The sequence below is a fragment of the Oncorhynchus gorbuscha genome, linkage group LG07 (assembly GCF_021184085.1).
Source record: "Oncorhynchus gorbuscha isolate QuinsamMale2020 ecotype Even-year linkage group LG07, OgorEven_v1.0, whole genome shotgun sequence".
Lineage (NCBI taxonomy): Eukaryota > Metazoa > Chordata > Actinopteri > Salmoniformes > Salmonidae > Oncorhynchus > Oncorhynchus gorbuscha.
The window spans coordinates 25,419,366-25,434,556 of NC_060179.1; the positions used below are offsets into that span (position 1 = coordinate 25,419,366).

The 15,191-nt window shown below is 43.4% G+C and overlaps 1 protein-coding gene across 1 annotated transcript in view; it reads left to right on the forward strand.

Moving 5' to 3' along the window:
* Positions 1–515: 515 nt before the first annotated feature.
* Positions 516–15,191, forward strand: part of prex2 (phosphatidylinositol-3,4,5-trisphosphate-dependent Rac exchange factor 2) — a 256,124-nt gene continuing 241,448 nt past the window's right edge. Inside the window, 1 exon segment of the mRNA XM_046355953.1 lies at positions 516–1,031. Coding sequence (XP_046211909.1) covers positions 873–1,031 — 159 coding nt within the window. The 5' untranslated portion in view covers positions 516–872.

Below are 15,191 nucleotides of genomic sequence, written 5' to 3' on the forward strand. Positions count from 1 at the left end.
AAGGACATGTCATTGGGGACATAACCTGGGTCTCCTGGCGGCCATTCCCAGGGTTGGTTTCCTGTCCTCTCCGTGGTGGTGGTTGGGTGGAAGCATAGAGATAGATAGAAGACTCTAGTGCACAAAAGCCCATTATATCAGCGCAATTGAGGACTTTCATCATTTTGAATTAGTCAACTGGGTGGGACTTTCTATGGGTTAAGGAAGGATGACATAATTCCATCCAGGTCATGGGGGGGGGGGGTCAGCCAATTAGTTATACTTGTGAGAAAACATTCCACTTTGCAGCAAATCACCAACCTTGGATTCATACCATTTCAAACAACACACTCCACGTGGAAGTATGCAGTCTGTGTACAATCCCATAGAAATTGTAGAAGAAGAAAATGTACTATTTTAAAATGGAGTTGGCCCTGCCACTGCTCATAGACTCCACAATACGACATATACACTGTTGCGTTGTCTAACTATCTCTATGGGTGGAAGAGCGAGAATGAGTTGGGAGGCTGGAACTGGGATGAAGGTCTAAACAGGAGTCAAGTAGTTTGACTGATGTCCAGAGGCGTACCGCTGTTGTGTTTCCTTTCTCTCAGTCAGGCAGGCGTGTGAAACTAAGCGAGGGTCTCCGCATTTGATCGTGAAATTTGAGCGTTTATAGCGGCGAAGTTGTCAAATTGATTTTTTTGTTTTGGTTGTTTCGTACAGTGTGTTATAAAGGGCCTTTTATTCATTGGACTGAGTGCGTTTGCACCGCAGTGAGTGAGTGAATGGAGATTCACCTCCACTTTTAAACCATGTTGCAAACTTTTTTCCGGCAACAATTGAATTAAACTTTTTAATATCAAACGTTCCGCAGACAATATATCGCCTTCATGAATTGCGTTATCACCATGACTGATGAAAGCAAAGGAGAACACGGGAAAGGCGAAAGCGGGAAAGATTTGGAGAAACAGCTACGTCTGAGAGTGTGTGTTTTGAACGAACTTCTGAAGACTGAACGGGATTATGTCGGGACACTCGAGTTCCTTTCAGTGAGTTCATAACGTTGTATTATTTAATGAAGTAGCCTATTTAATATCTCCCAGATATATTCGCTTGCTGCAGGAAATCTCACAGGTTCAGACAACAAACGTGCCTATTTATTATGCAAGGGGTATGTATAGGAGTCCTCCGAATCCCAAGCAGCAGAACTCATGCGGTTCACCTCAAAACCAGAGTCGTGCATTGCCTGTCAATCTCATTGATGGTGAAACTCAAAACTATCATTTTGTCAATCTCAGAGTAAACCACTGTTTCACTATCTAGCTCAGTTGAGGGTTTACTAGCAGAAAATCCGCATATGTCTCTTTCCTGCAGAGTTTGTAGTTGAGGCCTCTTCTCAAAGGAGATTACCTTTTCAGATTAAGTGTGAGAAATTAGGAAAGCAGCAACTTTAACGGGATAAAGGAAGGCATTCTTCTCTGTGACTTTCTGAGACCAGTGTGACTGTTTAATCCTATTTGCAGATTCTTTCAATAATACAACTTTATAATCGTTTTTTTGCTACTTAAAAGACAAGGCTTCCTTTATTGTAACAAGACTCCACTGAGAGATTTAGATGCAGGCCTATTTTTCTGATATCTAAGTGTCTACAAATAATACACAGTTAAATATTAACCTGCTAGAACTATACGTTTCCCTGGGACTTTGCAAGTTTCGTGCAATGTGAATGTGGCATGAACACAGTGTCTGGGTGATCAATCGAACTTGGAAGTTGAATATATTGTGATTCTCATACCAGCCATAAAAGTGGTCTGAAAACCTCCACTGCAAATACCTGGGAGTTGAGCTCTTTTCCAAAAGCTGAACCAATACACACACAAAAACAGGTGCCAACAGAGACACAGGTGGACCTAAAATCAAAACCACCCGTACTGACACACAGCTGTTCTCTTGCACACCACTGTGTGTGTGTGTGTGTGTCTGGAGTGGACTCCCCGATGCTGCCTGGCCTGAACAGTAATGCAGGACTTGGCTGGGCCATAAGAATGACATTCTGTCAGCTTAATGGTGTTACTAAGAAAACAGCCAGGCTCAAAGGCAGGAAGGACGGAAAGCCACTGCTGTTTAAAAATGCACACTGGGTCCTGGATGCCCGTCTATGCGTGCGAGGCAACTTGAGAAAGCTGTTAGCATATTTTCTAAATGTAAATGAATTGTCTGTCAAGTTATTTATGTCTCACTTTGTTAGACAATGTTTGGCGAGACACGTTAATGACAGTGAAGGTGACGCAATACATAAGCAAGGTCCCAGAGTTTTTCTAAGGAGATCCGAACAGGAAAACTCTGGGCCTTTTCATAACTTGTGATTATGACTGTGTTATTAAGTCTGCATACATGTGAAGGAAGCTTTTGAACCTGTCATTTACAACCCGGGAGGTAACCACTGGTCAGACTCAGGACAGGGGCCATATGTATCAATCGTCTCAGAGTAGGAGTGTTGATTCAGAATCAGTTTTGCATTTAAGATCACACTGAATACGATTGCATGGACACTAACAGGGACCTGATGCTAGATCAGCGCTCCTACACTGAGACACTTGATACATACGGCTCCAGATCTAGACGGTGTCTGTGTATCCTGACCAACATGGCTCCCCCCCACATTACTTTCCCAAGACTTTGATTTCCCTGTATGGTGGGGGTGGGGGTGGGGGCTGGAGGCACTGTGTTGTGTGTCATTAAGAAGGTTATTTCCCAGACCACATGTTCTGTATGTAGACATTCCTCTTCCTCTATGCCTTCTTCTCTCCCTCCTTCAATCCCTTCCTTCTTTCTCTCCCTCCCGCCATCCCTCTGCTCCACAGATGGCTCCAATGGACTGGAGGGAGGGAAGAAGAGAGGGATGGATGGAGGGAGGGAGGGAGAGAAAGAGAGGGGGATGTTGGGAGGGAAGGAGAGTGAGGGATCGAGGGAGAAATGTGGGATGGGGGGTGTAGGAGAGAGGGAGGGAGGGAGGGGAGAAGAGGGAGACGAGGAACTAGGAATGACTTTTAGCTTAATACAGAGCAATCCTTCTGGAATGGTCTCTTCCTAGAAAACATCCCACCATCATTCCATAATTGGGTTGAGATAGAATGGAATGGATAGAGGCAATGGTTATGTCTCAAATAGCACCCCATTCCCTACATAGTGCACAAGTTTTGGTCAAAAGTAGCACACTAAGTAGGGAATAGGGTGCCATCTGGGAATCACAAATAGCATGGGAGTGTCCTCTCTCTGTCCTGTGTTTTTGGGAATGCAACCCCCCCATGGTGCTGTGACTGAGATTCATTCAAGGAGCTGGCTCTAAAGCACTGGCAGGAAATCAAACATTTGTTTATTTATGTGTCAGTGTTATCGATAGTGATACTTCCATCTATGCTATTTTTCCAAGTAGTTATGACATTTTTCATATATATTTCCTTTAAGCAGCCTCGCATTTGCTCAGCCAAACTACTGTAGCTTTACAGTTCAGTGGTAAACAAGTAACATTTTGCCATCTCCAAGGCCTGAATATGTTCAAGCTGAGAGGTTCATATGATGTTGATGAAAGGTAAGGTGCCCTCTCTGAGACATGGGGAGGGAGGGAGAAAGAGATGAGCCTACTTCTCCTCGTCGCTCTTATCATGTGTGTGTGTGTGGGGGGGGGGGGGGGGGGTGTCATCATCTGGGGGTGAAATAATACCCCTGGGGCTGGGAAGAGAGAGATCATTTTCATCTGATGCTCTTCATTAGAAACACACATACTTCATCCAAGCATCTGATCCTTGAGGTCCTCAACTCTGCAGTAACAGTGAACAATCCATGTTCTCGTCACGTGGCTTTGAGAAAGAACTGAAGTTCACCAGCCCGCACACCTTTTTGCACCGCAGGAAATCTGAGAGGAACTTTCACATGAAGGGTCTGGTATTATCTGGATTATCAATGTCTAACATCCAAATATCCATCTCTTACTCAACACGGGCCAGGGGTTATGCGCCCTGGTCAAAAGTAGCTGACTATAGGGAATAGGCTGCCATTTGGGAAACACAGGCAGACAGTTTCAGACTCTGGTCCAAGAGGGCATGTGTGACTGTTTTGGGGGTCGTTGTCTGACTCCGGAGGGATGAGCCTGGAGGATCTACCAGGGGGGAAAGGGATATAAGGGGGCAAAGGGGAAGACATTACCAGGAGGGTGCAGGGGGGGGGGTTAGGTTAGTGACGTGGATGCCTAGGCTTGGTGCCTGTTCTTGTAAACCATATTTCCTGGTAGAGGCAGGAATTCCTGAGAGGTTAAGAATTGCAGGGGAACAATGAAAACACCGTCCGGCCAGTAGCTAGCTGCCTGCTGGAGTTCAGCTCAGAGGAAACTAAAGGCTTCTCGCTGTTGCATCCCAAATGGCACCCTATCCCCTCCATAGTGCACTACTTTTAACCAGAGACCTATATAGGGGAATGGGGTGCCATTTGGGACTCGGACCCAGCCTAACTACTGAACCCTAACACGACCTGCCTGGCTTCACAATACAATAAACCACAGTCCACTATCTACAGCTGGGGCTTGGGGCAGTGGAAAACAACATGGGAGACTTTTTAATGTTGTCCCCCAGTCCTCTATTTAGAGAGGTTTCTCAAATGAGCAGGGCCCACAGGGAATAGGGCGACATTAGTGGCACAGCCCATGTTTATTCTGGACAACTGAGGGACAAGAAAATGACATGGTCTTTCAAAAAAAATATCTGTTTGAAGGAAACAAGGGACAGATGAAAAGGTAAACTGAGTGTAAACTAAACTCTCCTGGTGATTGCGGCCCGTGCTTCTCCTCTTGTGGCAGGTGTTTTTGTGTTACTGGGTACTCTGGAGGCCTGGCTGTGACCGTGGCATTGTTGACAGTTTTGGTTTTGAGCGAGGGGGACAATGAAACCCACTCCATTGCATGATAAGCACTTCAGTGAGAAGTTGTCGTGAGGGAGAGAAGGGAAGCCTTTTATGTGAGACTTGTAGGACAGCGTCTCAAATGGCACCCTATGCCCTTTATAATGCACTTTTGACCATGGCCCATAGGGCCCTGTAGAGAATAGGGTGCCTTTTAGGATGCAGGCAAAGAAGCAACTCTCTGTGTAATACATTCCCCTAGGCTCTGCTGTGTTAGTGGTTCCCTCTGCAACCCTCCCTCCTTTCCTCCCCCCTTGTCGATGCGACAGCTTGTAGAACCGCAAAGAACCATAAATTGACCACCTAAATGTAATGTTTTTAAAACCTTGATAATCCCACTCGTAAAACGAGATTTGACGTGAAACTAAATGTGACTCTATAAACTCTGACTGAATCACTTTTCCATGCAGGCTTTTCAATAATTCATCTCTCTATCAACGTCTTTATTTTAGCTCTGTGTATATTTGGTCGTCCGCGGAGTACATTTCCCTTCAGTGAAAAGCCATAAAGCTAAACCTGTGGTAGTTTGATATTAATTAAAGCTTGTAAATCAGAACGTTTTTGAGCTGAGACGGGAAAACAGGGCTGATGAGGAAAACACAGACGGCGGATCTCTCTCTCTCTCACTCACAATCTGTGTCGGGTTTGTTTACCGGGCTGTCAGGCTGGTGATCTTGTTTTTGTGTGTCACACATGACCAGTGGTGAGCACGGTGTGTGTCTGTGTGCGTGTTTGGATGGGGGCTCCATCTCCTCTGGACGGACATCCAGTGACCCCAGTGTCGTGACCTCTTGTTCTCCTCTCCTTCCTGTCGGTTAATCTGAAGACTTCACTAAGTTCCTCCCCTGTTCCCCCTCCTGACCCACCAGCCCCCTGGTGTTCTGGAAACGGCAACAGACGATGTCGACATAGTGTGTCCCTACTCAATAAAAACACATGCATGCGCTCGGATAAAAACATACGCACGCTAACGTGTGCTACTGCTCAGATAGGAAAACACTCACACGTCGTGGAGAGTGCAAAGGAACGGATCCATCCTGTTTATTACCCATAGGCACACTGACTTCACACATCACGTAGCTCCGCATCACCCAGGGCCCTAAGACTGACCCCCTACCCCTCTCACCTTCTCAACCCCATGCCCCTCTTGATGAAACCTCTAACTCCCCTGCTGCTCACCCATACCCCCCCCCACTCTACCTAATACTATCACCTCTCCCTCCATTCTCCCTCCATTCTCTCCCCCCCCCCTGCTCGTCTCTTTCCCTCTCCCGCTTTCACCTATGACCCCTCTCATCTGTAACCCTCTCACCCCTTTACTCTCACTGGACCAAACCGTAGCTAATGGATCTCTCTCTCTCTCTTCTCTCCACCCCGCCGTCCCACCGGCTGCATATGTTCCGTCCATTATTAACTGCATCCCAAATGCCACCCTATAACCTATATAGTGCACTACTTTTGACTAGGGCCTATAAGTCAAGTGCACTACATAGTGAAAAGGGTGCCATTTGGGACACAGGCTTTGTTGACAAGGAGAGTTGTATTTTTCCAGTGCTACTTGCAGCATCATTAAGATCTCTATCTCTCTAATCAGGCAGGCCTGACAAAAACACACACACACACAGGGCTGGTTCTTTTCCAGAGGATTTGTTCTCATGGAGGGGGATTTTTTTTATCCTCCCTCCCTCCCTCTATCCCTTTATCTTATTCTATCTTATCCTCAGCTCTGCCCAGAGCCTCTTCTCCCAAGGTTTAGAGCAGGCTTGTTACACACACTGTGTGTCTTTATCTGAGTGTGTGTGTGTGCACAGAGATTGTGAGAGAAAGAATATATGTTTTTTCTCCTGTCCTCTCTTTTTTTGGATTGTATTGGTTTCAGTGTCTCCAGTGTGTGAAAACAGCAAAAACATTGTGTGGTTCTTTTCTTTCTGTCCGTCCTCCTTCTGAGGCCCTGAAGAGTTGCAGCAGGTATCTCTGTCTGCATTCTAATCTCACACCGGCCAATGAACCGACCAACCAACCAAGGCATAAATAGACTGGTTTCATCATACCTCTGCTGGTTCAGGAGCATGTAATCACCACCCAAGTTTATTTCCCATAGTTGTTGTGTGTGTAGTTGGAGTGTTTCCAAGTCTGTTGTGTGTTGTCCTGTCCGTTTGTTTGTGTGTGTGTGCGTTCAAACTAGGGACGGGCACGGTTAATCGAATATCCTAACAAACGTTAATATTCAAATGAATTCATGTTCATTTTTTTTTTTGTAGGCCTATTTAATGAACAAGCGTTGTTAAATTACATTATCCGTGAAACATTTTGACCTGCAAGGATATACAATTTGAAATTCAAATTTTAATAAACCAACTTTTGTATGTAGTTTTTATAACGGTGCATTGAGCTAACATACTGCTGGGCATTTAGCCCTCCAGGACGTCCTATTTCCCCCACTTCAAATAGCAATCGCAGGCACTCACCTAATGGAGTTTCCATAATACCTGACACAGAACAATGCAAAACACTCACCAGAAAATATGTTTTTGTAACTGAATCAGTTCTATCATTGCGAAAATCAGACTTCTCTTTCGTAGTTGCTGTTAGCCAAACTATCGAAGAAAAGCAGCAACTCTGCTGTTTACCTCTGCAATGTGCATTTGAGTCATTCTGATTGGTCGTGAGTCCATCCCTAGTGTGTGTCTGTGTGTGTGTTTGGAACCTAACCTGAGCGCTAGACTAAATTTGTCTCCGTTGGCAGAGCTGAATGATTGCAGGGATTAACTATCTGGTAGAGCAGAGCACTGGAGTGGAGAGAGTGGAGACGTCACTAGGTGGACCTCTAGATCCCTTATCAATTAAAATGTTGGACAGGGCTAATTAAGTAAATACCTATCTCTTTTTCCCATGTGGCTTGGGGATTTACCTTCTGACTTTTCAGTGAGGTTTTATTCATTAGCTCTTAGAGAATGAGAGACTTACATTTTTTTCACAAATGAAAATGTTATTTAATTGAACTATTATGATATAGTGATATTGGATCATTCTCCTGTATCATGCTTAATTACACCAAAATAAAATACACTTAGTGACAGAATATGGAGAATAAACAGAGTGCATCTTCAAGACCCAAAATGTATTAAATGCGTAAACGGAATAATAAAGCCCTTTGCCATTACAAATGTAGACATATACGACAGAGAAAAGCCAACCCTTAAAATAATTCAGGATGCTTTTAAGGTGTACATCAGGAGAATGATAATCTCATACTCTGCAAGAGTTAAATCTGAGTTAATGATTTATTTTCCTTTAATTTACGAGGTAAAGAAGAAAATACATTTTTGGAACTTAAGTAGGAATATGATCTTTTACTTTTGAAGAGAGCCCACAACTACAGGTTAAACTCAGTGTGCTATTTATTTTATTGTAAATAAACCTGGTAAACTCCTCTGAGGCCTCAAAAAAAAATACAGTTGAAGTCGGAAGTTTACATACACCTTAGCCAAATGCATTTAAACTCAGTTTTTCACAATTCCTGACATTTAATCCTAGTAAAAATTCCCTGTCTTAGGTCAGTTAGAATCACCACTTTATTTTAAGAATATAAAATGTCAGAATAATAGTGGAGAGAACGATTTATTTCAGCTGTTATTTCTTTCATCACATTCCCAGTGGGTCAGAAGTTTACATACACTCAATTAGTATTTGAGAGCATTGCCTTTAAATTGTTTAACTTGGGTCAAACGTTTCAGGGAAGCTTTCATAAGCTTCCAACAATAAGTTGGGTGAATTTTGTCCCATTCCTCCTGACAGAGCTGGTGTAACTGAGTCAGGTTTGTTGTCAGGTTTGCAAACCGTAGGCTGTCTTTTTTATGGCGTTTTTTGAGCAGTGGCTTCTTCCTTGCTGAGCGGCCTTTCAGGTTGTCGATATAGGACTCGTTTTACTGTGGATATAGATACTTTTGTACCTGTTTCCTCCAGCATCTTCACAACGTCCTTTGCTGTTGTTCTGGGATTGATTTGCACTTTTCGCACCAAAGTACATTAATTTCTAGGAGACAGAATGTGTCTCCTTTCTGAGCGGTGTGACGGCTACGTGGTCCCATGGTGTTTATACTTGCGTACTATTGTTTGTACAGATGAACGTAGTACCTTCAGGCATTTGGAAATTGCTCCCAAGAATGAACCAGACTTTTTTTTCTGAGGTCTTGATTTCTTTTGATTTTACCATGATGTCAAGCAAAGAGGCACTGAGTTTGAAGGTCGGCCTTGAAATACATCCACAGGTACACCTCCAATTGACACAAATGCTGTCAATTAGCCTATCAGAAGCTTCTAAAGCCATTACATAATTTTCTGGAATTTGCCAAGCTATTTAAAGGCACAGAGTTTTAATGACTCCAACCTAAGTGTATGTAAACTTACGACTTCAACTGTACATGTCAAACCAGTTATAATTATTTAAGATAAATAGACATTTTAATAGCTTCTATGGAAATGAATTAAATAACAGCTTGACTGATCCTACAGCTTTCTTTCTTCAGGGTTATTAAATCTAGAAGAAGATTTAGAAGAGAAAGAGCAGGCAGGCCAGGGAGAGAGGAAGGGCAGGCAGAACCGTGCGCATATGTCATCGTAATCTGCATCTCACAATGCCTTAATTGTCTTGCATGCATCACAAATTCTTCCTCTATGGTTTTATTTAAATTACACAACTTTCCCCAGGCCTTCATAGCCATAGTCTAGTTAGGCAATAACACAGAAAATAAAGTTTTATCATAACTGCACTGTGAATTTAAAAAATAATTGACTCCCTGTTTGTGATATCCCTGACGGGCTCAGGAGACGCGAAGGTCAAGTCATGCGTCCTCCGTAACATGACCCGCCTAACTGCTCTTCTTAACACCCGCTCGCTTAACCCATAAGCCAGCTACACCAATGTGTCGGAGGAAACACTGTTCAACTGATGACTGAAGTCAGCCTGCAGGTGCACGGCCCACCACAAGGAGTCGCTAGAGTGCAATGAGCCAAGTAAAGCCCCCCTGGCCAAACTCTCTCCTAACCCATACATGCAGGGCCAATTGTGCGCCGCCCTATGGGACTCATGGTCACGGCCGGTTGTGACACAGTCTGTGATCGAACCCGGGTCTGTAGTGACGCCTAAAGCACTGCGATTTAGTGCCTTAGACTGCTGCACCACTCAGGAAGCCCTGCACTGTGGTTTTAATTATGTGGGGGAAAAATATTGTTTTTAGGATTTTTCTTAACGTTAAGGATCCTAACTTGGTTTAAACGTTCACACCCCTATTACAAACAAATACAATAACATTTTTCAGTATAATACAATATGCTACAAAACAAGATGTAGATTTATCATTACTGGCTGTTAATGCCGAAAAGGCTTTCAACCGTCGTGAATGGCCTTTTCTATTCAAAACTTTGGATGCCTTCAACTTTCCAGCTCAAATAATACATTTAATAAAACATATTATGTACATATTCTAAAGTAAAAATGTACAAAAATAATGCATTATCTGATGAAATTGCTTTAGAAAGGGGTACAAGACAGGGATGTCCTGTCTCCCTCCTCCTGTGCACTGGTAATTGAACCGCTTGCAGAAAGAATTAGACAGGACCCAAACGAAACAGTTATCAGTATGGGTAAATATAAACTAAACTTATTTGCAGATGATCTCCAATATTATACCTGACTAATATTGAGAAAACAATGCCTGCCTTGTAAAATTAATGTAGAACCAAACAGACAATGGCAATTAGAAAAAGAATAACTCATGATCTACAGCAATCCTTTAAGTGGACCAATGTTCAATACTTAGGATGCTTATACAGTGTTTTCGTAAAGTTTTCAGACACCTAGACTTTGTTCCACATTTTGTTACGTTACAACCTTATTCTAAAATGGATCCCAAAAAATGTCCCTCATCAATCTACACACAGGTGTACCCCCCCGAAGACATTCTTAAATAAAGTATGCTCTGCCATAAGACAACTCATCGAGTATAAAGGAACGTTTTTCATGTCCCAAAGTCTGAGGGTGGTTTTAACCTTTTATGTTTTTATTTCACCTTTATTTAACCAGGGAGGCCAGTTGAGAACAAATTCTCATTTACAACTGCGAAGTGGCCAAGATAAAGCAAAGCAGTGTGACAAAAACAACAACACAGAGTTACACATAAACAACTGTACGGTCAAGAACACAATAGAAAAATCTATGTACAGTGTGTGCAAATGTAGAACAGTAAGGCAATAAATAAGACATAAAGCCGAAATAATGACTATTTAGCATCAACGCTGGAGTGATAGATGTGCAGATGATGATGTGCAAGTAGAGATACTGGGGTGTAAAAGAGCAAGAAGATAAATAACAGTATGGGGATGAAACTTCCAGCCTTGGAATTGTATCAACACGCCACCCAAGGATTTTACTGTTGTTAAAAGTGGGTACAGAACATATTGAAGATGAACATGCTCATCCCCGGAATCTTTTCATGTGCCTGTTTTCAGAGGGCGGAGCTAAGAACATGAACAACTTCATAGTTAAGAACACTAGAACAATATGGAAGACAATGAAACGTATTCTACAAGAACCACTATCACTCCCTAAAAATACGCCCCTATGGAACAATCCTTGGACAGCTTTTCAGAATTCACAGATAAATTGGCCCACATAGAAAACTAAAGGCATAGAAACCATAAATGACTTGGTAACAGGAAATACAATTATTTCCATGACAGAATTAAAAAGCCATTTTGGACTAACCAATATAGACATTTTGAAAGACATTTTGCATCTTAAAAGTTTTTTAACACAAAATGTTGATCTGAAATCTTTTGGGCATCAGGGCAACGTTGAGGGATTTCTATTTGACACAGAAAAGGATACTTGTATGATAGGTACGTTTTCTATAAATCCTTGCAGAAAGCATATCCAACTGACAATCTCTTCGAAAAAAAGGAACTATTGGAACCAAGACCTAAAAATAACTGATATTGGCAAGAGTTGAAGGGAATGTTGAAACTTTAACAAAATGACAATTAACAAAAATGGATGCTTAAATCCAGTAGAAACTAATGTACATAATTTATTATCGAAGACACACAATTCACAAATTCTACAGCCCAATGGCAGAGTCGTGCCTTAAGTGTAAAACAAACAGTGACGACTCAGTGATTCATGACTTCTGGGAGTGAAATAAAGTCCAAAAGTTATGGGCAGAGTTAGAAAGTTGGCCTTCAGAAGTTTTACAATATCAATGGACTTTTAATCCGCCTGTCTACATATTTCAAGACATGTTATATGAGGGTGCGGTGAGATACCCAGTGGGTTCGACTGTACTTTTCTTGTCAATTATTTTGAAAACTTTTGCTTAAAAACTGGAAATCAAGTGAATGTCCATCATTGGGACGGTGGAAGAGTCATTCATTATTTATTTGAATATTGAAAGGGTGTCGGCGACAGAGAAGGGCAGAGTGGTGCAGGTCATGAGGTCATGTGGAATCTTTCAAGCCGTGGAGATTGAGGCGGTGGGAGCGTGTGGGTCTGGGCAGGGGGGATTTCATTGATGTTTGTCTGTTGTCTTTTGTCTGTGAATGTTTTGTGGGGGAAAGAACATTTACAAAAATGTCATTGAAAGCTGCAGACATTGATAATGAAGACATGGCTTAGATTTATGGCTTAGATTAACTACAGTCATCCAAGCAAAAAAAAGACCCTATATATTCAGCCATATACCCTCTAAAGAAGACCCTATATATTCAGTCATATACACTCTAAAGAAGACCCTATATATTCAGCCATATACACTCTAAAGAAGACCCTATATATTCAGCCATATACACTCTAAAGACCCTATATATTCAGTCATATACACTCTAAAGAAGACCCTATATATTCAGTCATATACACTCTAAAGAAGACCCTATATATTCAGCCATATACACTCTAAAGAAGACCCTATATATTCAGTCATATACACTCTAAAGAAGACCCTATATATTCAGCCATATACACTCTAAAGAAGACCCTATATATTCAGTCATATACACTCTAAAGAAGACCCTATATATTCAGTCATATACACTCTAAAGAAGACCCTATATATTCAGTCATATACACTCTAAAGAAGACCCTATATATTCAGCCATATACACTCTGTAGAAGACCCTATATACAGTGGGGCAAAAAAGTTTTTAGTCAGCCATGTACCTATGATGAAAATTACAGGCTTCTCTCATCTTTTTAAGTGGGAGAACTTGCACAATTGGTGGCTGACTAAATACTTTCCCCCCCCACTGTATACAGTCTAAAGAAGATCCTATATATTTTGCCTCTGGGTCTGGGAATCTTCCCCCTCCCCTCTTGTGAATGTAAGCTGTGGTAGATTGGCGATTTAACTGATTTTGAGTCATGTAGGTGTAAATGATAACCAATGCATAATGCTGTGGTGTGTGGTGTTTGCATGGAATATTTTGCTTGTGTGACTGTAAGCAGCCTCGGTGGTAAGTCTTTCTGGAGTGTCAGAGTGAGTTCCTCTGCTTTTGTCTCTGTGTGGTCATGCAGCCAGACCAGCCTCTCCCCAAGCAGGATCTCCTTCCTTCCTTCCTTCCTTCCTTCCTGGCCCTCCCCTTCTTTACATTGTGCTACAGGTTTCCTGTCACACACACACACACACACACACACACACACACACACACACACACACACACACACACACACACACACACACACACACACACACACACACACACACACACACACACACACACACACACACACACACACACACACGTGCAAGGACTCCAGCAATCTCACACACATACGGACGCACGCACACACACACCGCATCCTATGGAAACACACAGCCTCTTTAGAGATGCCCTTGCATCTCTAAATATATATATATGTGTGTGTGTCTAGAGGCTCATCTTGTACTTGAAGGTGGGTCTTTGTAGAGAAGCTGGTATCTTTTGGTTCTGCTTTGCCAGCTGCCCACCCAGTTCATCCACGGTCGACTTGGTGTCAGAGTCAACCTTTCTCCAGAGGACACTTGTGAATCTGGCATCATCCACCCTTACAAAGTGCTCCAATGTCGAGGCTGGCATGCTGGCACGCTTCACTGTGGGCATGGGGTACTACCCCGTAGACCCATCTGTTGAAATACATGGCCGAGTCGTCTGCAATGCCAGCCTAGCAACATCCTAGTGCCCTCGAAGCTCATCACTAAGCTAAGGACCCTGGGACTGAACACCTGGATCCTGGACTTCCTGACGGTCCACCCCCAGTTGGTGAGGGTAGGCAACAACACATCCGCCACGCTGACCCTCAACATGGTGGCCCATCAGCAGTGTGTTCTCAGTCTCCTCCTGTACTCCCTGTTCACCCAGGACTGCATGGCCGTGCACGACTCCAACACCATTAAGTTTGCAGAGGACACAACGGTGGTAGTCCTGATCACGCCGATGATGAGACAGCCTATAGGGAGGAGGTCAGAGATCTGACAGTGTGGTGCCAGGACAACAACCTCTCCCTCAATATCCGTAAGACAGAGGATCTGATCGTGGACTACAGGAAATGGAGTGCCGAGCACGCCCCCATTCACATCGACTGGGCTGCAGTGGAGCGGGTCGAGAGCTTCAATTTCCTCGGTGTCTACGTCATGAAGGATCTATCATGGTCCATACACCCCAACAGTTGTGAAGAGGGCACGACAATACCTCTTCCCTCTCAGGAAGCTGAAAACATTTGGCACGGGCCCTCGGATCCTCAGAAAGTTCTACAGCTGCACCAACGAGAGTATCTTGACTGGCTGCATCACCACTTGGTATGGCAACTGCTTGGCATCCGACTGCAAGGCGCTACAGAGGGTTGTGTGTACTACCCAGTACATCACTGGGGCCGAGCTCCCTGCCATCCAGGACCTCTAGCAGGTGGTGTCAGAGGAAAACCCCCAAAATTGTCAAAGACTCTAGCCACCCAAGCCACAGACTGTTCTCTCTGCTATCGCACAGCAAGCGGTACCAACGCATCAAGTCTGGAACCAACTGGACCATGAACATCTTCTACCCCCAAGCCATAAAACCTCGAAACAAGACTGCTAGATAGCTAATAAAATGGCTTCCCGGACTACCTGCCTTGACTCTTTTTAAAACGAACTCTCTTGCACTGACTCTACCCACACACTCACACATACTTACACCGACACCACACACTTTCACACTCACCATATGTACTGCTGCTACTGTCTATTATC